General features: G+C 37.4%; 2 protein-coding genes across 10 annotated transcripts in view; one reads left to right on the top strand and one right to left on the bottom strand.

The window, feature by feature from the left end:
• The window catches only part of MKLN1 (muskelin 1), a 387,994-nt gene that overhangs the window by 87,572 nt on the left and 275,151 nt on the right, over positions 1-25,271 (bottom strand). For all 8 annotated transcript variants that reach the window (XM_043966412.1, XM_043966411.1, XM_043966413.1 and 5 more), the window contains 2 exons: positions 20,975-21,052; positions 18,222-18,287 (listed from right to left, as the gene is read on the bottom strand). In XM_043966412.1, the coding sequence (XP_043822347.1) occupies positions 18,222-18,287; positions 20,975-21,052 (144 nt within the window). The remainder of the gene's footprint in view (positions 1-18,221; positions 18,288-20,974; positions 21,053-25,271) is intronic.
• On the top strand, positions 21,901-22,417 carry LOC122728159 (ubiquitin-60S ribosomal protein L40-like). Of its 2 annotated transcripts, XM_043966419.1 has the most exons (2): positions 21,901-22,003; positions 22,091-22,417. In XM_043966419.1, exons 1-2 carry the CDS (start codon positions 21,901-21,903, stop codon positions 22,327-22,329), a joined length of 342 nt encoding a protein of 113 aa, XP_043822354.1. In that variant the 3' UTR covers positions 22,330-22,417. The 2 variants fall into 2 exon arrangements, with proteins under 2 accessions (XP_043822354.1, XP_043822353.1); XM_043966418.1 differs by having other exon boundaries at positions 21,901-22,417.

Below are 25,271 nucleotides of genomic sequence, written 5' to 3' on the forward strand. Positions count from 1 at the left end.
TTTCCATACCTCTACTTGCTAGGGTTTTTAGCATAAAAGAGTACTGTACTTTGTCAAAGGCCTTTTCTGCATGTATTGAAATGATTGTGTGGTTTGGGATATTTTTTGTTTTTAATATGACTAATACATTAATTTCCTAATGCTGAAATATCTTAGCATCCCCAATATAAATTCCACTTGGTCATGATAAATATTTTTGGGATAAATAGCTATAATCTTTTTCGCAGGATTTTGTTTAAAACTTCTGATCCAATATTCATTAATGGTATTAGTCAATAGCTTTCTTTCTGTTTTTTATCTTTCCCTGACTTAGGTACTAGGACTATAATTACCTTACCAAAGGATGCTTTATCATTTTTTGCGAATAATTCGTGAAGTATGGGTACTAATTGTTCTTTAAAAGTCTAAGAGAATTCTACTGAGAATACCTCAGGACCAGGAGTTTTTTCTTCCATAGTTCTTTTACAATTAGATGTATTTCCTTTTCTGAGATTGGATTGTTTACGATCTCAAGCTGGTCTTCTGAGAGGTTAAGGATTTTATGTTTTTGATGGCATTCCTTTATTTTGTTTTCTCAGTTTTATTACCATATAACTGTCCATGATAAGTTGAATATTATTTTTATTTCTTCTGATTTTGTTGTAATTTCATCTAATTATTTTATTGATTTGATTTTTTGCTTTCTTTTTAATCAGGCTAAAATATTATCTATTTTATTAGTCTCTTCAAAGAACTCACTTTTAATTTTATCTATTTCTGTGTTGTTATTTTTTTTGTCTTCAATTTATTTTTTCTCTAATTTTAACATCTCATCTTTTAAGTTGGTTTTAGTTTTGTTTGTTGACTTAACTTTAAAAGGCATATTCAGTTCATTAATCTTCTCTTTTTCACTAATGTATGTTTGTAAGGATTTCATTTTTCTCCTGAGGACTGCTTCTGCTGCATCCCAGGAAATATGGTGTATTGTTTCATCATTAGCATTTTCTTTTATATAATTATCAGTTGTTTTTATTTATTTATTTGTTTTTCCTTTGGGGGGGGGGCAGGGCAATGAGGTTTAAGTGACTTGCCCAAGGTCACACAGCTAGTGTCAAGTGTCTGAGGCTGGATTTGAACTCAGGTCCTCCTGAATCCAGGGCCAGTGCTTTATCCATTACACCACCTAGCTGCCCCCTATCAGTTGTTTTTATAATCCATCATTATTTAGGATTTTACTGTTAAAACTCCATTTGGATCTGTGTCTTTTGGGGGGGGGGGGGAGGAAATTGGGGTTAAGTGACTTGCCCAGGGTCACACAGCTAGTAAGTGTCAAGTGTTTGAGGCCGGATTTGAACTCAGGAGCTCCTGAATCCAGGGCTGGTGCTCTATCCACTGCACCACCTAGCTGCCCCAGATCTGTGTCTTTTGTTTGTGGTCTCTGAACCAATAATTATTTTTATTGCTTTATGGTCTTTAAATGTTGTATTAACTATTTCTACCTCTTTATATTTGTTTGCAATACCTCTTTAATATATGGTCAATTTTGTAAAAGCTAAATATGGCACTGAAAAAAATATATATATACATATTCTTTTGCAGTCTTACTTAAGAGACATCATGTCTTAACTCTACTTTCTCCAGTAATTCTTTCAGTTTCATATTTTCCCTTTTGTTCATCTTTCTTTTTGACTTAATCCAAAACAGAAGGAAGGATAAAGGGCAAGTATCCAAGATATCAGAGAAAGCGGCCTGGGATTTCCTAATGACTTGTAAAAAGACCTAGGAATTTTAATGGACTGCAAGGCCAACATTAGTTAACTGATACAACTAGTGAAACCAATCAATCAATAAGCATTTATGAAGCACATACTATGAGTGTGAGATGCCTACATGCACTTGGAAATGTTCAATGAGAAATTGTGGACTGAATATTCATTCAATCCAAATATACAACTTTCTGTTCAGTCATTTTTCACATAATCTATCACTTCCCTGGTCCCCATCCCCAACTCTCATGCTGAGCTGCTTTCTACCTCTTCTTCTGGGAAAAGTAATCAGTTCAACATATACTAATAGCACTTCTGTAAATAGTGTGGCTCCACTCGCCATTCTTGTGACTCACTAGATCCAAACTCCTTTCACTGGCCACTACTCCTCTATACATGCTATCTTCCCATACTGGGATGTAAGCTCCTAGAGAGCAAGGACCATCTCACTTGCCAGGCACTGTCCTGAGGAATGAGGAAACAAATGCAAGCAAAAAGAAGACAGTCCCTGCTTTCAAGGAAATTACATTTTAATGGGGAGAAACATCAAAAAAAAAAAGAAAAAGAAAATGAAAATGAAAGAGGTCAAGGGAAAATTATGTTTCTGAGAGTAGCAAAAGTCAGGAGCAAGTGCAGGAGCTTAGAACGAAGGTAGGCCAGCCTTGGCTCCTCCACAAAATGTAGCCTCCAGCAAGAACTCCCCAATGGACAAGGGGAGTAGGCCTTACGGAGATGAGGGTGAGGAAATTCCAGGATGAGCCAGAACTTGAGGAGACATGATTCTGAGGTCCAAAGGAAGTTAGGCCTATGGAGTTTTACTTTCTTCATTTGTAAAAAATGAGGGTTTTGAATTAGATGATCTCTAACATATCTTCTATTTCTATTATTCTAAAACACTTCTGTACTCCACAGGCATCCTAACCAATTCTCTCAATAAGAATTACCACACACTCACCACCAGCATATAGAAACTTGACTTTGCCTAGGTTTCAATTAACATAACTTTATATTCTTATGCCTCTTGATATCTTTATCAAGTGCCCTTGGCCAGTGGAGATAAGGAGGCCTAAAGATAAGAAATGGTAATGTCAATATAGATAGATTTTGAATGGTCAAGCTTTTCTCAAATGTTTTTGAAATGTCTACCTAGAATATAAATCAAGTGGGTAGGAATTATGTTTAATTCTACATCAAGGAGCAGCTAGGTGGTACCGTGGATAGAGCATCCGCCCTGGAATCAGGAGTACCTGAGTTCAAATCCAGCCTCAGACACTTGACACTTACTAGCTGTGTGACCCTGAGCAAGTCATTTAACCCCAACTGCCTCACCAAAAACAAAACAAACAAACAAAAAAAACCCCAACATCAAATACCAAACCTAGAATCTTTATTATACTTAATAAATGCTGAACATTGATAATTTTTTTCAATTACCAAAACTATCATTTTTCAGGCCTTAAAAACATAATTTTGCTATTAGGTAAGTGACATTTAAAAGAATTCCAGAACATTAAGAATTTTATAGAATTTTTCTTCAAAAGACTTTTTATCTAGCATGAAAATCATTTGCCAAGCCTTTACCACAAAGCTAATTAACATAATTGAGTTATGAACCTCTGGGAAAAAAAAAGAAAAAAGAGGTATATAATTGAAACAGCAATTGACCTTTTGTTCCATAGTATTTCTGGGCACCCTTCTGATAAGGTTACCCCGGTTCATTAACTTTAATAACCTTTCCTCTTGGGCTCTGGGTTCCCAATGTTCCCTCTGAAAAGCAGGTCTCTTTGTACACATAAATTTTCACAGAGCAAAAAAACCCACATTTACCACAACAGCCTCATTGATAGCTGAGCAAAATAAAATCTGGCACAGAGTTAGCATCCTATTGGAGTCCAGCCAAAATGTCATTCTGGTCCATGAAAAGCTTTGTGGCCCCAGTTGAAGCTTAAGAACAAAACTGAATGAAACAGACAGAAATAGGACCTTTTCATATACCTGAATGAAAATTTAGTAAAAAAAACAAACAACACTATATCATTTGTAATCATTCAGGAATGTAATATCAAAATGAAAGCAAACACCAGAAAAAGTACTAAATGGCATGCAAATGATACCAGAAATAAGATGCTTATTTCCCCCTACTCAAGAGTGCTAAAACCATTTATAAAGTGAAGAAAGCAAAATGAAGTAGAGTGAAAAGGAAAAGAGTAAGCTGAAAAATTTAGAGAATATTTGGCAAACTGTAAGCTTGAATGGAGTTCTGGGGCTATGAATCCAATCCAACAAGCATTTATAAAGCACCTACCAAGTGGAAGGCACTTAGCTTGGTGTTGGGATAAAAAGACCAAATTATAAATAGTCTTCAAGGAATGTATGTTCTTCTGTGGTGGAGAGAGATAAAACATGTAAACAGAGAAATGCACACATGATCATTTGAGGATGGAAATAACACCAAGAACCAGGAGGATCAGTAAAAGGTTCCTGAAGGAGGTGGCACATGAGTTGAACCTTGTGCTAAGGATGCTAAGCAGGAGAGGTGAGAAGGTTGTACATTCCAGGAATGGAAGGCAGCTTGTGCAGAGGCAGAGGCAGGAGAGGGACTGCTGAGCTTTAGGGGGCAGCAAGTGGGCTAATTTGGCCAGAAAATAGCTTGCTTAATGAGAAGATGTGTGAAATAAGCCTGAACAAGTAGGCTGAAGCCAGATGGTGAAGGGCTTTCAATGTGAGGAATCTGTGCTTTATCCCAGAAGCAATAAGGGCATTCATTACTAAAGGTTCTTGAGCATGGAGGTGACATACCCAGGCCTGTGCTTCAGGTCATGCTGGTAGCTGGCTGTGTTGATAGTAAATCAGAGAGAGGAAACTGAAAGTCAGCACTCCAAATGAGAGGTGAGGAGAGCCTGTCCTAGGAGACTCATCATGCAAATGAGGGAATAAGAACAGACTTGAAGTAGGTTATAAAGAGAAGATAGATAAAAGTTGGAAAATGATTGCTTAGAGGGGAGAAGGGGGAAAGAGAAGGAAGAATCAAGAGTAATGTTAATGTTGCAAACCTGGCTGATGGTGGTACTACCCTCAATAGAAAAAGAAGTTTGGAGAAGGTATGGTTTTAAGGGCAAGATGAATTCTATTTTGGAGATACAGATTTTAAGATGCCTACAGGACATTCAAATTGAAAGCATCCAACAGGTGGCTGATTTGGGATTTTCAGAATTACAAAGCTAGATATACAGATTTAGGAATCTACACAAATAAATGAACCCATAGAAGCTTATTAAATCAGTGAAGGCCGAGGGTATGATGAATGAAAGAGGACCAGAATAAACACTGGAATACACCCACACTTGGGGAAAGGCTAGAGATAATGATCTAGAAAAGGATACTGGTAAAGAATGAAAGGAAAAGAAAGAAGAGAACCAGAAGAAAACAGTGTTATCAAAACTCGGGAAAAAAGAGTATACAGAATGAGAGAGATTGCAGAAGGTAAAATTAGAAAGGGAGGTAAGGGTCAAAGTGTGGAAGACATGAACACACCAAGCCTTAGCACTTGTACTTCATTCCACAGGCAATGAGTATGCTGAAGGATTTGAAATAAGGAGTGTTATGATCAGAAGTGCAGTGTGAATGATATATAAGGTCAATGAGAGGTGGAGAAGAGTATGAGCAAAGATAAAAGAGTTAGAAAGCCATTATAACAGTCCATGCCCAACATTTCAATTCTATTTAAATCTTGCTAACCTGAGCTCTAGTTCAGATCAAGGCCAAACCATTACTTAAACCAGAAAGAAAGAGTAAGATCCTCTTACTCTCTCATTATCTATTTACTCTTTATTCCAGAATAAAACTTTTGGCTACTTATTACCTGCCTGAACATCTTACTCACAGGAAAAACTTAGAAATTACAAGGCAATTGTATTTTCTAGTCCATATATTTTCTTTCCTATTGTAAAAACAAAAACAAAAATTAAAAAAAAACCATGGTAAAAACTGTAACTCTGTCTTCAGATTCTTTATCCAGAAGATAAATTATGCTCTCATTGGTTTAATTTAACTACATAATTCTCCACAAGCTGGTACACTGTCACTTCATTTCTGAAATTAGAGCAACTTATCTACTGTAGTTCCTATAGCAAGAAATATGGCCTTGCCTTGAAATTAAGATCATTCATTAGTTGTGAAGAAAAGCTGGGGTGGATAGCACAGTAGTACATTTAGAAGTGCAGTCTTACCTCTTGTTAAAGCAATACTGTTCAGAGGAAAATAATTATTAATTAGATTTTAAGTCATTCTGCTACTCTTGATTTGTGTAACTTAGGTAAAATCACTTAATCTCTCTGGGACTCAGTGTCTTCATCTATAAAAGGAGGGCAGACAGACTGCCAATTTGGGAAACAAAGAAAAAAAAAAACTTACTTTGTAGACTAAGCATTTAATATAGGGACAGGGGCCAAACTTGTGATTTTGTTGAGTGTAACCCTAAATAAGAACTTCTGTCATTATAGTCTGCCACCATTAGTCTTAGAGAGTTGCCTATAGAATGGAGAGGTTCAATAGCTTACTGAGGGTCACACAGCTAGGGCTTACTTAAACCCAGCCCTTCTGGATTACAAGACCAGTTCTCTTTCCACTACACCAAGCTGCCTTTCTAACATTTAGTATAGCAATCTTAGCTCTTGAGTTTTTTTGGGGGAAAGGTATAGGTCATGAAGTCTACCCATTTTTTTTTATTCACTTCATTAGACCCTTCTCAGGTTATCTTGAAAAGTGATTGAAATTGGGATCAAAATGGAATCATATTAATGGGGGCGACAATCACTGATAAGTGGAAAGATAGAAACCTTAAAGACATTAGTATAGCCCAGAAACTGACTGCTTTCTTGAGGCCTAAAAACACTCAAATCTTCCCTATTTTAGAAAACCGGATCCCAGCACCTCCTAAAACTACTTCCCTATTATTTCTTAGCTTTTTCTAAGAGTTTGGCTGCTAAAGGAGAAAAGCTACTGCCCTATATTTCTTCTCCTTTCACAACCAAACTCCTAGGAAAAAACTGCCCATTTTCATTACGTTCACTTCCTCTCCTTTCGTGTCTTACAATTCTTTGCAATCTAGCTTCTGACTGCCTTACTTAACTAAAACTGTTCTGTACAAAGTTACCAATGCACTGCTTAACTGACAAATCTGATGGCCTTTTCTCAATCCTTATTCATTTTTTTTTCCCTCCTCTCTAGCATCTGATACAGTTGACTACCCTATCCTACTAAATACTACCTCTTTTGGGGGTTATTGTGACAGTGTTCTCTTTTAATTCTTCTCCTAGCTATTCTTTTTAAGTCTCCAAAGCTTGATCATCATGCATATCATGCTCTCTCTGTGTATACTCCAAAGCTCCGTCATAGGGACTATGCCCTCTCTACAGCTCTCATGGGTTTAAATAATATTTCTATGCAGACAACTCTTATATCCATGTTCAGTCTTCCACCCAAGAGCCAGTATTTTATCACCAACTGGTGAAGGTGGACAGTGGAAAGCTCCTCCCAGATCCTCCATTTGGGGGGGGGGGGGCGGCGGCAATGAGGGTTAAATGACTTGCCCAGGGTCACACAGCTAGTAAGTGTCAAGTGTCTGAGGCCAGATTTGAACTCAGGACCTCCTGAATCCAGGGCTGGTGCTCTATTCACTGCACCACCTAGCTGCCCCCCGCCCCATCCTCCATTTAAGTAGGATGCCCAGGGCTGCCATCACTTAATTTCTCACCCAGTTGTACTGCTTTGGATTTCATCCTACTCCTCCCAGCTCCAATCTCCATCCCCTGATGTTTCAGTTTCTTTTTATATGTTGTCTTCCTCCATTAGATTATGAGCTCCTTGAGATCAGAGACTATCTTCTGTCTTCCTTGTATCTTCAGCACTTAGCACAGTGCTTGGGATATGGTACGTAAACATTTGTTTAACTATTGAACATTTCCAACTAGATATTCTGAAGGTACCTCAAATTCCACATGTCCAATTCAAAATTCATTAGTCTTCCCCCTAAACCAACCCCTCTTCTGAATTTCCCTATTTCTTTCAAGGGTAGCACTGTCCTTCCAGTCACGCAGGTCTGCAGCCTCAGAGTCATCCTTAGCTCCCCTATGTCAACATCATCCTTCGCTTCTACCCTCTTCTCTCCACTCTCACAGCCAGTACTGTCTAAGGATTTCACAAGCTCTCACTATACTAGCATGACTGTCTCCTACTTGGTCTCCACCCATCTGCTCAAAGTCCGACCGTGTCACTTCTCTGCTCCAAAAGTTCCCCACAAAGCTGTTCCCCTGCCCCATGATTGCTGCTATCTTCCTCTTATAAAGGATCTTCCTCAGGTAGCTCTAGAATCCTATAATTTTTATATAACCACTCCCTTTTTACTTCTTCTTCATAGAATGTTCATATATTCCCCCAAAGGTCAACTCAACTACCAGCCCCTAATAATAGTCTATAACAATTTCCCCAAGTGTTAACACCTCTTGAAATGATTTTCTGGATCTTCTGTATTTCCTTGCGTGTGTACATGTTGCCTTGAACCCCACCCCCAATAGAAAGCAACCAACTTGAAGACAGGAATTGTTTTATTTTTGTCTCTGTTTCAGGTCAACTCAATAAACATTTATGAAACATCTACTGTGTGCCCGGTAGTATGCTAAGCTCTGGGGAGTCAAGGAAAGGCAGAAACGGCCTCTGTCCTCAAAGAGCTCATATCTAATGGGGGAATGTGATGTGGAAACAACTATGTACAGATAAGATAGGGGTACCAGGAAAGTTTCCAGAAGCAGGTAGAAATCAAGCTGAGACTGGAAATCAGTGGAAGCAGAAATGAGGGAGTGAATTCCAGGCCTGGGGGAAGGACAGCCAGTGAAATCAGGAAAGGGAGTGTCTTGTATGAAGAATAGCAAAGAGGTCATTGCTCCTCCAGCACAGAGTAAGTGGAAGGGGAAAAAGGTACATGGGTCGAAGGAAGCCAGTTTATGAGGCACTTTAAAAGTACATGGAAGATTTTATATTTTATTCTGGAGGTAACTGAGAACCACTGAAGCTCACTGAATAGGTCTTTAAATTATTGTCTGTTGCCCAGAAATTCCGTAATTTTGAGTAATCAGATAAAAGGGGCAAATGACATACTTCAAGTATTTCTCATACTACTCCTAGCTACATAAATGCATAAATACAAAGACATTTGTAATTTCGGAGTCTAACTCCCATCTTCCCTACAAACCATTTTTTCTTTTAAAAGATAACTCTAGGGGGCAGCTATGTGGTGCAGTGGATAAAGCACCAGCTCTGAATTCAGGAGTACCTGAGTTCAAATCTGGCTTCAGACACTTGACACTTACTAGTTATGTGACCCTGGGCAAGTCACTTAACCCCTCATTGCCTTACCAAAAAAAAAAAAAAAAAAAGATAACTGTAGTACAACCATATACAATGCCATTAGTAAGACAGTTGAATGCCACTTTCCTTTAATTGCTAAAGAACAACCAACTTACTAAGTTTCCCAAGTGAATTTTTAAAATCCCTCTGCTTCTTTATACCAGGGTTTTGCAAGAACACTATCACTTAATCTCCATAAAAATGGAAGAAAAAGCTTCAAACTGTACATTCTAAATTTCAATAGAAATCACCAAAAGAACTACACGGAACAGTGGACATTTAAATAATCAATAGCATACCTTTGATATGTAAAAGAAATTATCCTTCCCCACAGCAACAGCCTGAACATTCCTTTTTCCTCCTTCCTACTTACCCTACACATCACCAGATACAAATAATCTAAGGGTAAAGGGACATGGTGTAGGGATTACAATAAACAAATCTGACAGACATACAAAGATGAATAGAATAACACATTCTTTCCCGATTATCCTATCAAGGTTTGGATTCCCCGTGGGTAGATTACTCCAACCAAAAAATGAAAGCAATATTTTAAAATTTCTAAAAGGAAAAAATCATGCTACAATGAGCTTTTCTTTCTAACTCCTCCATTCTTGGAATTGTATCATCCTGAAAGTACTACTGTAGGTTAAAATAACTCAAACCTAAGTACTCTTTAATACTATATCCAGGAAAAACACAGGAGAGGACGTTTGGGAACAACCGGGAAGCAAATATCATTTATGATTTTGAACCATTTCAAATAAATTGATATCAACCTACTCTAAGTTTCCAAAAGTAAGAGCTGGCACTTTGCATCCGTATTTGACTTAGTATGCAAAAAGAAAGCACTACTGGGGCAGCCAGGTGGCGCAGTGCATAGAGCACCGGCCCTGGAGTCAGGAGGACCTGAGTTCAAATCCGGCCTCAGACCCTTAACACTTACTAGCTGTGTGACCCTGGGCAAGTCACTTAACCCCCATTGCCTCACCAAAAGAGAGAGGGGGGAAGGAGGGGGGAGAGAGAAAAAGCACTATTTCCAGTGTTGCAGAATGCACTGAGCAAAAAAACTATTCCTCTTTACCAGTAAAGCACTGTTACATAATCATCTCTACTTTTCTTGGATTTTTTTTAAAAGACTATTACTAAAGAAGGTTTTCTTGTGGCTTTTGTTCTTTTCTAAAAGTTACACTAAATTCAAATTTCTACTCAAAAACTGAAAAAGGAAGTAGTAAAGTTATCATTGTAAAAAAACAAAACAAAACAAGAAAAATGGTTGCCCATTTATAACTCATTTTTAGCTAACAGGGTTGTTTACAATTCCATCTCAGTAAAAGTAGAACAGTCTTCCTAATATTCACTGTAACACAGGCAATTCTTAGTTCTCAAAGATTCTGCTCATTTGCTCAACAAACTATATACTTCTTGCTTCCTTAATTTAATGATGTAATAGTACAGCTTTAGTCAGTCTCCAAAAGAGGAATAATAGCAAGTATGCATTCAGGATATAAAATACATGTAGAGGGGGCAGCTAGGTGGTACAGTGGATAAAGTACCAGCCCTGGATTCAGGAAGACCTGAGTTCAAATCTGACCTCAGACACTTGACACTTAGTAGCTGTGTGACCCTGGGCAAGTCACTTAATCCTCATTGCCCTGCCAAAACAAAAGACAAACAAAAAAACCAAAATATCAAAACTAAAATACATGTAGAAGTGGAATTTAAGACCATTTCCAGAACTGTGAGGGCCTGGGTTCAAGTCCAACCTTGGGGGCCATACTACCTTTGTGACTTGGAGCAAGTCACTAAGCTTTACTAGATTCAGTCCTTCTCTGGAAAATGACAGGGGTAGATGAGATGGGCTCTGAGGACTTTTTCAACTATAGATCTATGATTCTATAAGCACCTATAATACTTTGTTTTAGAAAGTAAGACTGTAAATGATAAACAGTTTTTAAAAAGTAACTAGGTTTGATTCTACCTAGGGAATAGTCAGCTTGTTAAGTAAGTACTGCCTTGACTGAGAACCCTAAAACTCATGTGACAAAATATTCAGCCAGAAGATAAAAGTCCCAGTGTTGAAATTCCAACATCCCCTAGATCAAGTGACTAAAGTTCTTTAATTTTTAATCTTCCCAGTTGAGAAAAAGTTAATAAAATTTCCTAAGTCCTAAGTAATTCATGAGACTATCCTAAAAATAAGTTGAACATTTTAGGTGAAATAATCTGAATATATATTTTTTCAAGTTTTTTTTAGCACTTTCCCTCTAATACTATCTTAAGGGTACACAGCATAGAATCTTAAATTCTTGTTATTAACAACAATAATTTACATTTATATAATGCTTTAAATTTCATAAAGTACTTTCTTCAAAACAACCCTATGAAATTTACACTGCAAATATTATCTCCATACTCCAGATGAGAAAACTTGGGCTCAGACTTGCTCATAGTAAAACACCCGGCTAATGGGGCTTATAAGTGTCAGAACCAGGTTTTTAACACAGCTAGATCCACTTTTAAGTCTAGTACTCTTCCTACTACAGCAGACTGCTTATTGTATTGTAATAAAGGTGAGATTATTATAATGAAGATTTATATGCTCTCTTTGATAGCTCCAAGATGAACTTGATGTTAAGACATTAAAATGGTTGAAGAGTGCAGGACTCTGTCATATATGTATAAAAATCAAGTTTTAACAAGATAAATGCTCCTTTTAAACTCCTTTCTAGGCCCATAATAGGAGGACTTGTAGAGGGGAAAAAACATCAAAAATCCTTCTGGTTCTGATCTTAAGCCAAATGAAATAGAGGAAGCACCAGATGCTGTCCCCAAAATAACAAAAAGCTATAAAACATTATTTAATTCAAGACCCAAACCAATTCAGAGGCAAAAATAACCAAAGGAATCTTCCAAGAACGTATGTGATGTAAAAGTGAAAAAGGAAAGCTAAAGACCATTAGAAGGTTTAAAGATCAAAGAATATGATAGCATAAAAATGGACTCACTTCAGGGGGGAAAAAAAATCAATGTATTAAAAAACATACCTATATTAATATAATCTATTGACCAAGGTCTATAGTCAAGTCTGAGAATAGGCTCAAAGCATTCTCAGAACTCTATACCATTCCCTCCCTCACCACCAGAAGATGGGCAGCAACTCAATGTGCACAGGCTTTGGTAAAAAAACAAACCAGTACCCACACGGTTTTCAGTGGACAGAAACAGTGCAGTTTGGGGCTGGAATGCCAAAAAGATGGAGACCAGGGCCATAGACTCCAATACTTACTCAAAATAAGATACTGTAGCTGTCCAGATGTGAACTAGAGTAATTAAATGGCCTTGTCATTTCTTCCTGAATCCTAGGCCCAGAAAAACCTTTAAACTGCAACACAAATTAGAGTATTCATATAGCATCTGTTCTTAAATAGCTGCCTTTAAACCCCTTAAAAGGGATAAAAGAATTTGGCTAGCATGTCTAACCAAAAATCCTTATGTCATCCCTCTAATAACCATGTCAGGGGTTTCACTTGCCAATTTTAAATAATAACAAAGTTTATCGGTAGACAGCAGAAGACTAATGCTTCTTTATCTTCAAAAAGTAATTCATATATTTCATGTTATCTCGCTGAGTTATGGCTCCATAGAGCTAATTCTGTTTTCCCCACACTCCCATCATCTTAAGTTAATTTAACAATATTATACTTCTAATTGCCTGACTCCCTTAGAGGTTGGACACGATACAGTTTTGATCATTATATTCTAATATAACAAATAGTCTCCTCCTATTCAATCCATACAAATCCTATTTACCTGCTGTCCCAATAAAGGATCTGAAATGGAAGGGGGGAAAATAGAGTATGGAAGTATATTTTAGGGTCATGTGCAAGAAGAAAAAGAGATTTACCATTTCAGGACATGGATATTCTTGAACAATCTGCTATGCTAAGCCAGGGAAAACAGCCACCAGCAATGCACAAAGGGGGAACTTCCAAGTGCCTGAAATTCACCTGTTACTTTGTTAAAAAACAAATGTTATCTGTGAAGGAAAGCTATTATAAGCCACAAACATCTGGGCTCAAAGAGCCCCAAAGTGGCCCCTAAAATTGGGCTTAGAGAAGCCAGAGAACAGCACAACACTGAACCAGAATAAGAGGCTGAACGGGAAAAGGATATGATAGAATTTTGTAAATAAGGTATTTTCCAATTCTGTTAACTTCTAAACTAGTAAAAGTTGAACAACCATTTGGCTCAATATTTTGTGGAGGCCTCAAATTCTGCCTTTCCCCTCCTAGACATAGATCATGAAAGTCCTATAGCATAATCAAATGTCTGTAGACACCAGAAATTAGATACCGGGCATTTTAAAAGACCAAAATTCCAAATTTCGGTCTAAATCCTGGCAAATTGGCCCTAATAATTAAATTTAATTTAATTTGACAAAATGTATGTCTATGGCATAGACAAACTCTCAAATTCATTATACCAAAAGAATCACAGTTGCAGACAAAATAATTAAATGAAGACTCAGTTTGTATTAAGTGGAAGTCAGCCAGAAGAAAAGCATACATCTTCCTCCACTTCCAAAAAGTTCCTGACTCGAATGTGCTTGACTTCCAATCAGTATCTATTTCCCTGCCCGCTTTTCTAAATTCCAAGCTTCTATCCCAGTTGTCTATACCAGGGTTCCTTAAACTTCTTCCACTCTTAACTCCTTTTCACCCAAGAAATTTTACATGACCCTGGGTATACAGGTATATAAAATAGGTACACATAACCTTCTACTGTGGCCAAATTTTTTGTGACCCCCACATTCAGTTACTTGACCCCATGTGGGGTTGCAGACCACAGTTTAAGAAGCTTAGGTCTATAGGGCAACTCCAAGTAGAGGATCCCACCACCAGATCTTCAAACTCAAACTGTATAAAATAAAGTTTATTATCATTTCCTCAAAATTAGCTCCTTCTGACTACATTACTTCTAAGTGGCACAACCATTCAGCTAGATCCCCAAGTTTCATACTTTGGTGCTACCTTTAACTTTTCTCCTTCTCATCTCATATATGATGTCACCATATCCAATGTCCCCAATTCCTAACGGCTGATTTCAACTCCATAATATCTCATACCTGTCTCCACTTTTATGCTCATCAACAGATCCCACCTTACAACTGCATTTCATTACCACCTGCCTAAACACTGCAATAAACTCCTAACAGTTCTCACTGCCACAGCACTTTGATATCATTGCTAGATTAATCTTCATTATACATAAATCCGGTCTTATCATTTATCTACTCAAAAAACTAACTGCTTCATATTGCTTACTAAATAATGTTTAAACATTTTTGCCTGGTATTCAAGGTCCTTCACAATCTGGCACCCCTTCATTTTTCTAGGTTGATTATATTCCACTTTATATATTCTATGCTCAGGCCAAACTATACAGTTTTTTGTTTTCTGTCCATCTCTTTGTTTATATTGTTCCCTACGTCAGGAATGACCTCCCTCTCTCCTTTGCTTGCTGTATCCCCTAAACATCCTTTAAAGACCAATTCAATGTCATTCTATAGATGAAGACATTCTTAACTCTTGTCAAAGATCCCTGTGCCCAACCCTTTTTGTAAATCTTTAGACCTCACATAACCCTTTACTTACTTAGCACCTCTCTAATGCATTTACTATAAAATGTTTTACATTATACTTCAATGGTTTCCCATGCAGGAGATGGCAGTCATTGCAAAGTAAACATACCTCCTGTAGGGTAAACGTGAATGTGTCTTCTTGACCCCTCACAATCTGGCTCCTGACTTTATCATTCCACTGAAACACCACTATGCAAAATTACCAGTGATTGCTTAGCTGAGAAATCCAGTTGCTTTTTTTCTGTCCTCAACCTTCTTGACGTCTCTGTAGCCTGTGCCATTCCCGATCACTCTCTTCTCTCTAGGGCCATTTCCTTCCTACCTGTACAATTAATCCTTTTCAGTCTCCTTTGTCAGATCATCATCCAGATCACACTTTCTAACCATAGGTATCCTACAAATCTGTCCTAGGCCTCTTCTCTTCTTCTATACTATATCCCTTGGTGATCTCATCAGCAATCATGGATTTAATGATTTAATTATCATCTCTATGCTGATGACCATCTACCTATTCTGTTCCAATCTTTCTGCTGACCTCCAGTCTCACGAACTTTCAGACATCTCAAACTCAGCATGTCCAAAAACTGAACTCACTATCTCTCCCTCCAGATACTTCCCACTCTCCAACTTTCATTCACTCACTCTGATGGCATGGTCAGAATCCATGCACCTAGGGACTAGCATAATTGCTGGATGTCTCGGGAACCATGAGATGTGGTATGGTAACCTTTCCATAACATTTTCAGGTATCATCACGGACACATTACTAAATTTGGCCTCCACGCAGACACATGGTGGTAAAAAGTGTTATAGATTGCATAATATATATCAAGTTTGAGTATGAGTTATATTTTGAAGAATTCTCACTGTTTGATTTGGTGACTGGCAATGTTATGCTAAGGATTAGTGAAAACCCAGCAGTTCAACAGCTAAAGAAGTAAAAGAGTCCAGAGACAACCAGAGTCCAATTTTCCTGATGACATCTCACCACTCCAAGAAGACAAGATCTTAAAGACTTTAAATGAACAGTTTTGTTTTGTTTTTTTCTTTTTCCCTTCTGTTATTATATACATCATTTGTAATATGTATTCTCTGCAGAGGCCCTCCCCTCTCTAGGCAGTGTCAAAGCACCACCCCTCTGGACGAAATTTCCCCTTTCTCCCTTTTCTATATTGTTATTAACATATTGTTTGTTAGCATAGGATAGTATATTCTGTTATTTTTTACTGTTTCATCAAGGAAATACCCTGTGTTCCTCAAAGAAACAAAGGGGTGGGGGGTGGGGGTGGGGGGAGAAGTGGTAAGACTATTGGAATTTGGCTGATTCATTGGGAGGGGCCACACCTGGCCTGCCCTGAAGTGATGTATGCTGCTGATGTCAGAAGGAGAAACCACTGTCCATAGGCAGTTTTGAAGGACCTCCCCTTTTGGGGGAGGAAGAAGAAACGCTCCCTGAGGGGACCTTGCTCTCTTCCAGAGTCTTTTTTTTCCTCACAGTGGTGTGAGCAGCCACAGCCGCAGCCACAGCCGCAGCCGCAGCCACAGCAGACAAGTCCTTCAGGTCTGGCTGTAAGATGTTTTTTTCCATTGAAGCTACAAGTTCCAGGTGGTGAGTTAAAATATAAACTCTGCTCTTTTGAATAGACTTAGGTTAGAGTTAGGAGGATTATCCATATTTCTTTTCCCCTATGCTCTTGTCTTTGATTTTATTAATTTCACCTTTGCTGTTTACTTTATTCCCATTAATAAAACCTAATTCATTTGTGGAAAAGAGGCTGTTAGGCTCCTTTCTTATTGGTCTGGGAGAAATATCTAAAAAGGCAGTTAGAAGGGGAGGGAGCTTTGAACCTAGAGGTCCCTCATTATTTCCAGGACCCCAATAGTTTGGAGAGCCACTCAATTAACTCTCCATGTATTAAATTTGGCCCCCACACTAGGAATAGTGATATGGAGTTTCTGGGGTTCTGTCCTCTTACCACTGCTCCACATGTACATGACAATTAGGGGAAACTACCAGAAGTATCTGGTAGAAGGTCTGTTTTTGTTAGCTGGGTGTATATATAGATCCTCAGTCATAAATATGGCATCCCAGAGACCAAACGCAGCACATGAAACAAAATAAATATGATCTAAAAATTTGTACCTTAATTTTAAAGTAACTATTTCATGTTGAATTTCTGTTTCTTGAAAAATTCTGACTCAAATGTAGCATTAGTCACTGACTAGCTATGTGGTCCTAGACAAGTCACATAACCACTGTCTGCTTCAGTTTGCTTACTGGCAAAATGGGGATAATAATACCACCTACCCCCCAGAATTGGTGTGAGGATAAAATGAAATAACTTTGAAAATGTGAAAGAACTATATAAGTGCTAGTTATTCTTTTCCTAATTGAGTTGACAGAAAGTTGAGAAAGATTAGTTGAATAACTGAACTCAGTATATGTTACACGTAAAAAGCAAAATATAACTTGAGTGTAAATAGTGGCCATCTATGTACCAAGATGAGAGTTTTCAAAACTCAATTAATAAAATAATATCATCCCTAAGTGTTTGGTGTTATTTTCTTTTCTAGATAGTAATATCAAACTGTATTTGAATTTGAACCATTAAAATATTATAGACCTTGACCTACTTTCATTAAAATAAGTTGAAGAAACATATGTATACATCCTGATTATAAGGCTCTTCCATACCAAAATATTAATAACAAGAAGTATGCTTGCAAATAAACTTGGGTCACCAAATTTACGTCAGCTTCTCACATATTTACTAATGCCCTCATTCTAATTATTCCCATCTTGCTGGGTTAAAAGCCAGACAAACACATTGAAAACACATAATACTTCTCTCCACCAAATTTTTTTTGTTGTTGATGAGGCAATTGGGGTTAAGTGACTTGCCCAGGGTCACACAGCTAGTAAGTGTCAAGTGTCTGAGGCTGGATTTGAACTTAGGTCCTCCTGAATCCAGGGCCAGTGCTCTATCTACTGTGCCACCTAGCTGCCCCCTCTCCACCAAATTTTCATGAAAACCCAGCAAAAAAATAGAAACAAGATAAAATACCACACAGTAAATTTCTTTTAAGGCATGGGCTAATGCTTATTTTTAGAGCACTTTCAGTCAATCTAAAAGTTTCTTCTTTAGTTCTGAATTAGGTATAGTCCACAGTACCTATGCATGCTGGTGAAAAGCATAGTCACATTTCAATGAAATTAACTGACTCTTTTTGTTTGTTTGTTTTGTGGGGCAATGAGGGTTAAGTGACTTGCCCAGGGTCACACAGCTAGAACATGTAAAGTGTCTAAGGCTGGATTTGAACTCAGGTCCTCCTGAATCCAGGGCCAATGCCTTATCCACTGGGCCACCTAGCTGTGCCCCCCCCAACTGACTCTTAATAAAATTTTTCTAACCAAAAATAATGCTTACCTGTCTGAACATCAATAACCATTTGATGTCCACCTCTCATTCCTGGTCTGCTATCTTCTCCATCACCTAGAATGAGAAGTATAATCAATGTAAAAATCCTTTTATTTGATTTTTAAAAAACAAAAGGATTCTTTTTATAGGCAGGTGCAAACAATGCATTATATAAATATGCCTACACTGTTTCCTTAGAAACACTCCAATTAGTAGCAGTGTATAAACAAATCAAGATAAGACTGTTATTTTGAGATTCACTGTCCAGCTACTTTCAAGACATTATTGTCACTAAGAAGCCATTTTCTATTTATTTAAGATCCATTCTATGATACTTCAGATAATGTATGCAGTCCTCCAAAACTTGGGTCAAATTACCCAATCCAAATAAAAGGAAAAAAACAACATGATTATAATTATCTTTCATTGTCATTATAAAATGTCTATAATTGGGTTTTATGGATTTTTTTAGGGGAATAAGGGAAAATGAGATGGTTTTAAACTTTTCAGAACATAGTACAGTGTTCTACTAAAAATAATGTTATAAAGTTAAGTGCTTTAAATTTTCGATCAATAATACCTTAATTTTGTGGCAAAAAAATTCACTGTCCATCCCATTCTATCCACCAATTTAAGAACTATGCTTGATTTGATTTGTCTTCTAATGAAGTCATAGAGACAACTGCCTCATTATGGTGTGAAGATGCCCTTGGGTTCTCAAAGCCCAAGCTAACAGAAAGGATACATTGACAGGTTCCACATAAAGCTAAGATAAATAGGTTCAATGACAAAACATGTGTTTGTTATAGGTAATTTTTTCATAACTAGAACTCATGAAGACAGTCTACTAAATTGTGGAGGAACTAGTAATCTGAGCTAAGCACAAAAATGTCATAAGTTCATGATATATTTAATTATCTGACTAGTAACATGTGAATTGATGAACTGTTTCACTGTGATTTTTATGCTCACCACCAAGCTTACTGAGAAACTTCAAATGTATACATTGAAATATTTCCTTGTAAGGATATCACTGAGTAGGTGAAGGGAGAGGAATATAATTGGAAAAGAATGTGATGTAAAAACAAAAGGCAGTCCATTTACTGGGGAATAGTTGAATAAATTGTGATGCATGAAAAGAGAATATTACTGGACTATAAGAAACAATAAACAGAATTCAGAGAAACATGGAACACATTTAATGAGCTTATATAGAGTACAATAAGTAAAATTAGGAAAAAATATAAAAATAATGTCAATGAAAAGGGAAAAAAAAAGAACACCATAATTATATTGACCAACCTTGGCCCCAGAGAAGAAGTGAAAAAAAAAATGACTTGCTGGATATTAGAGGAGAAAAAGATACATTCAAAAATGAATGTGATGTATAAAGATTATCAATAAAAATAATTAACAAAAAAGGATAATAAAAAACAAGATTAAACATTTTAAAAGGATACACATTTCTCCATTATAAGAGGAAATAGGACTATTCCCTGCACATATTTTAGATATAATCTCAATAAATGAAATAAATGCAATCTTATGTAGATGAAGGCACAATCTCTACTTCAATGAGTCAAGAGATTATAGTGTCTAATATACTTTGAATAGGAAGCTGAAAGCTTAGGGTTCTATTTTCAGCTCATACAAAAATTATAATATATTATTTGACATGTAAGAGTCCTCAATTTCAGCTTTTTAGTGATTATGTGTGTTTCTCACATCACAAGAGTTAGGGGCAAAATTATGACATGCCAGTTTATAACTCCTAAGACGTAAGATAGGTGTGTAATGATTGGAATGATGCCACCTACTGGAGACTTGCTGTGGGAAAGTTCCACCATGAGGAAAATGCCTCAGAGGCATTGTGGCTTTTCCTTGGCCTCAGGAAATAACGTTTGCTCATGGGTGCTGTCTATCAAGGCTACCAGCCAATCAACTTGAGGAGCCTCCTATTTTCTGGGAGGAGACAAGAAGGAGGAGAGGGAGCCTCCGTGGAGAGCTCTTGCGTTATTGGGTTCCTGACTTGGTGGTGGTGGTGGCAGAGAACTTCGCAGGAAATTTGAGGAAAGATAGGAATGCCAGGCTGTTGGAATTCTGTTCTCAATCTTTTTCTTTCTATTTTCCAATAAACCCTTAAAAACCTAAACTCGTTTTATCAGTGATTTTAGTCAGTTTCCCCCAAAACTGGGGGAACAGATTAGAATCCACATTTAGAATGTTAAATTACACAGTTTGGCGAGGTGATTGAAAAAAGTCAGACTTCTATTCAAAGATTATCATACACAAGAACCTTGCTTTTCTTTCTCTTTTCTACTAAGCAGTTTTTGAGGATTCTTCATCTCACTATACTGAAAGAGCCAGGGAAAGATAAGGAAAGTAAGGTTTCGATGGTGAGCTTTTCTATCTTTGGTACAGGATTGGCACAGAGGTGACGAGAGGAAAAAAAAAAGGCTTAATGAATTTTTTTTTGCACAGTCTATGAATTTCATTTGTCCATGCTACTCCTATTTTCTAGTAGTCAACATGGGCTAAAATGCATATATCCACTGATATGACAATACAACAAAAAAGACTTAAAACAAACCCTTTACCAACATAAATAAACACAGCATACTTTGCTAATCTCAATGGGGAGGAAGGCTAGTGCCTTTTTTGTCCTATCCATTGAAAATCTTACTCTATTTATTTCAAGGGTTTCCTAGTGTGGCAAAACTAGATAAAATAAAAGCATTTAAATTCTGAAATGACTGACTCACCTTTCATACTTTTGGGGATGATCTGACTCCACCGTGGCTTATATTCCTGTTGACTGATATATTGATTGAACAAACCATCTGCAAATGTAAAAAAAAATCCTTTTATCTTGCTTATATTTTTTGTGTTATTGTAGCAGAAAAGATAGGATTTTATAAGCCTGTATTAATCAAAATTGCTATTCAAGATTTTCTCCCCAGGAATACATAATATAAAATATATAACATGTCAGTCAATTTAGTGGCATATTTTCACAAAATATGTCTCATTTCATTTTCCATGCCATCCCAAATAAAATGGTACTATATTAGTTGCCATAATCATTCAAAAACTTTGCTTGAGTGGCAGCTCATATCAAAGTTGGTATGCATCTCATTACTGTGGCACCTGTTAGTTACAAATATGTTGCCACATTTAAATTAGGAGGAAAAAGGACAAGTATGATCAAACAGCAAAATGGTCTAACATAGCATTCTGAAGGGAGAGACAGATATAAATGAGGGTCTGGGGGAAAAATAAACAGTATTATGCCTAGAGTTGCCAAATAGAAAAAGAAAAAAGGGAAAAAAAAGCAATTGTGGATAATGTGAATAAATCCTATCTATAAGTTTTAACATGATTTTCACTCAATATAAATGTAATCTATGAATCCATGAAGATGGGGAGGACACACAGTAATTACTGGGCAAATCTGATTGGCATATTTCAGTGGCAACTTCTCAGCTCCCTTCCTCATTTCTAATATATTTTTTTCTAATCAAGGCACAAATTATATCCAAACAGAAGTATTGCCAACTGTGACCAAAAAAAAAAGGGTAGGATACTTGGGACAGAAGGCCACATAGAGATTGTTGGATTAGAACTGTAAAGGTGGCTGGCCTCTTTCTCTTCAGCGAGGCGACCAAGCGGCAGGCGCAGCATTGCAGAGATGCAGATCTTCATGAAGACCCTGACAGGCAAGACCATCACTCTTGAGGTTGAACCCAGTGATACTATCAAGAATGCCAAAGCCAAAATCCAGGACAAAGAAGGTATCCCACTAGATCAACGACGTCTGATTTTTGCTGGAAAACAGCTAAAAGATGACCGGACTCTCTCTGACTACAACATCCAGAAAAAGTCCACTCTGCACTTGGTGCTACGTCTGCGGGGGGTTATCATGGAGCCTTCCCTTCGCCAGCTGGCTCAGAAGTACAACTGTGACAAGATGATCTGCCACAAGTGTTATGCCCACCTGCACCCCCGTGCTGTAAACTGCCATAAGAAGAAGTGCAGCCACACCAACAATCTGCGCCCCAAAGAAGGTCAAATAAAGACCAGCCTCAGGACCCGATTCTGGTTTGGCTCCCCTGACTGAAGTGCTCTTTAGTAGTATGCTGTAACAAGGCCTTGTTCCTGGGTTTAATGGGGCTGTGATATCAATAAAATCCCCTTTCAGTTGAGAAGCAGGGGGAAAAAAAAAGAACTGTAAAGGTACTGAGAGATCCTTTAATCTATGTGGAAAGAAAATGAGGGCCAGCGAGGTTACAAACATTGACCAAACTCTCAGAGGTAATAAATAACAGAACTGAAATTCAGACCCAGACCTTCTGACATCAAACCCAATAGTAAAGCCTTCTGGGTGGTTTATGTAATGCTCCTTATTAGTTATGTGATCTTCTATAAGTTACTTCTCCTCCCTGGTTCATAATTTCCTCAATTCTAAAATGAGGTTTCTTGGACTAGATGAACTTGAATGACTTCTGGTTTTGAATACTGTGAAATCTAGCATCCTATATATAATTTTCTAAAGTAAAACCAATCAACAAATATAACATTTTAAAATGTTTAATTTATGACCAATTTGGAGACAAGGGACAAAGGGAGAGAAATACAGACAAGTACCATAAAAGACAGAATCCAAGCTCAAAGTAATTTTGAGATCATCTAGTACACAGGTTCTTAAACTTTTTTTAGATTATGGCAGTGTGGTGAAACATACAGACTCCATTTCAGAATAATATTTTCAAATGTATTAAATAAAATACACAGGATTACAAAGGAAATCAATTATAAAAACTATAGTAATATCAAAATATTAAAAAGACAAATTCATGGACCCCAGGTTAAGAACCCCTATCTAATCCAATCTCTATTAATAACTGGGGAAATAAAAGTGAGGAACATAGAAATAGCCAGGCAAGTAGAAGGCAGAGGAGGAGTGAACTAGAATGAGAACAGAGAGGGGGAAAAGAGACATTTATTTAAGAACACAATTTATACAAGTGTAACTAGCTACCAGATTTCCAAGTCACATGAGCAACAAGATGGTGGACCAAACATTTTCTTTGATTCCCACCAAAGATAAAGGAGCTTCAGCTATTTCCACAATCTAGGACACCCAGAATTCAAAAGAAGGTCTTAAAAAAAAAAAAACCCTAAGAACTGAAGCTCACTGACCCTGAACTCATTCAGCACCCCTTCTCAGTCTTCCACATGACCAACAAGGTTACACAAGCAGACCCAAAAACCTAGCACAGGCTTACATAAAATCCCATTTCTATATTCCAGTGCCCCCCACCCTCTTCCTATTGCCATGGAGATCCTAGATCTAGATTGTGGAAGTCTGTTCTGGCTTCAACAACCCTTGTTCACAGCCCTTCACAAATAAAAGCCTCCCAAGGGCTGCAACCCAGAAGCACCAGTGCTGCAAAGCAATGAACTGTAGGTGCAGGAGAAAAACAGGTTCTGAAATGCTGGTGCCATGCCAGAGAACTAAAGGGGTGGTACAGGTCACTAGGATAGGACCGTGTACATGTGGGTAGCTGCGCAGCACTCCCCCAAGGCTGAGGGAATGAACAGAGAACATGGTTGGGGCCATTTGTGACTATCCAAAGAGAAGTACTGCCACGTGTGAAAAAAAAAGTACAGGATACTCCTGACAGAAGACCATATAAAAGTCACTGGTTTGGAGCTGGAAAGATACTTAGAGATCCTTTAGTCCATTCCCTTCATTCAATAGGGGCATGTCTCTGGGGCAGAGACCTAGGCTGGTGAAGAGTTGCCCAGTGTGGGAGGAGGCTGAGACCATAATCAGAGGGGAAGAAATCAGGAAGTGAGCGATAAGGAAAATAAGGTGGAAAAAAGGCTGAAAGTACCAAAGATTTCAGGGAAGAAGAAATTTCAAAGACTTTGAACTCAAACAGAAAAATCAATAGGAAAAAGGGTAACAATAAAAAGAAACATGACCTTGGATATAGTAAAAGAGTCCAGGCATCTATGAATAAATACTGAAAATAAAGGAAATTAATTCAATAGTTGATGAGACAGAGGACCCTGTGGAATTTGAGACTATGCAACCATAACATAATATTCCTGGGTGGTTTAAAAGAGAAATGATTACATATAAAAAAAAAAAAAGAGAGAGAAATGAACATTATGAGAAGAGAATTTATACCCTGCACAATAAAAATAATATGCAGAATAGAAAAACTTGAATCTACGATGGCAAGCATTACCAAAAATACAAAAGAGAGAACAACAGACTGGGAATTCAAATACACACAAGGGAAGAACAATCTAGAAGAGGAAAAGCAAAAAAAATTAACATTAATAAAAATATTATCTCTGTGCAAGTAAAAACATACTGATCTTGAAGACAATATGTGTAGAGAAAACCTAAGGATCATAGGTCTCTCAGAAGAACATTACAGGACAAAAAACCTTAACACCATAATGAAGCAAAAAATAGAAGAGAACTATCCAGAACTTCTGAACATAGAAAAGGAAATTCCAATTGAAAAAATCCACAGAATTTTTTCAGAAAAAAAAAAAAGAAAAAGCCCAATGCTGCAAAGTCCAAAACATATAGTGGTTAAATTTAACAAATCAATTCAGAAATGAATTCTGCCAGCCATCAGGAGAAAGACTTTCAAACACAAAGGAAAGGGTATTCAAATAATGCAAGACTATTCCACATCCATTAGAAAAAGGAGGAGAAATGGAATAATGTGTTCTAAATGGCACTGGATCTCAGGATACAACCCAGGGTGCCCTATCCTGTAAATCTGAGCTTAACTACAGTGGACAAAAGATGGATATTCCATAACAAAGAAGAGTTTGAAACATTTTTAGAAAGAAAATCAGAACTGAAGAAATGAGTGAATACATGAGTAATAGAGTTATTCTTAAATGTGCCATGGGGGGGAGGGGGGTGGGAAGAATTTGGTAGGAGTAACAATGAAAAGGTAGACAAGGGGCATTACGGACAGAACTTTGTGACACCCTGACTACCAGTGAATGCTTCCTTTGTGGAACTAC

This window comes from Dromiciops gliroides, chromosome 5 (genome assembly GCF_019393635.1).
Source record: "Dromiciops gliroides isolate mDroGli1 chromosome 5, mDroGli1.pri, whole genome shotgun sequence".
Taxonomy (NCBI): Eukaryota; Metazoa; Chordata; class Mammalia; order Microbiotheria; family Microbiotheriidae; genus Dromiciops; species Dromiciops gliroides.

Excerpts from the sequence above, each read along its gene's own strand:
- LOC122728159 (XM_043966418.1), top strand. The coding sequence starts at position 21,901 with ATGCAGATCTTCATGAAGACCCTGACAGGCAAGACCATCACTCTTGAG.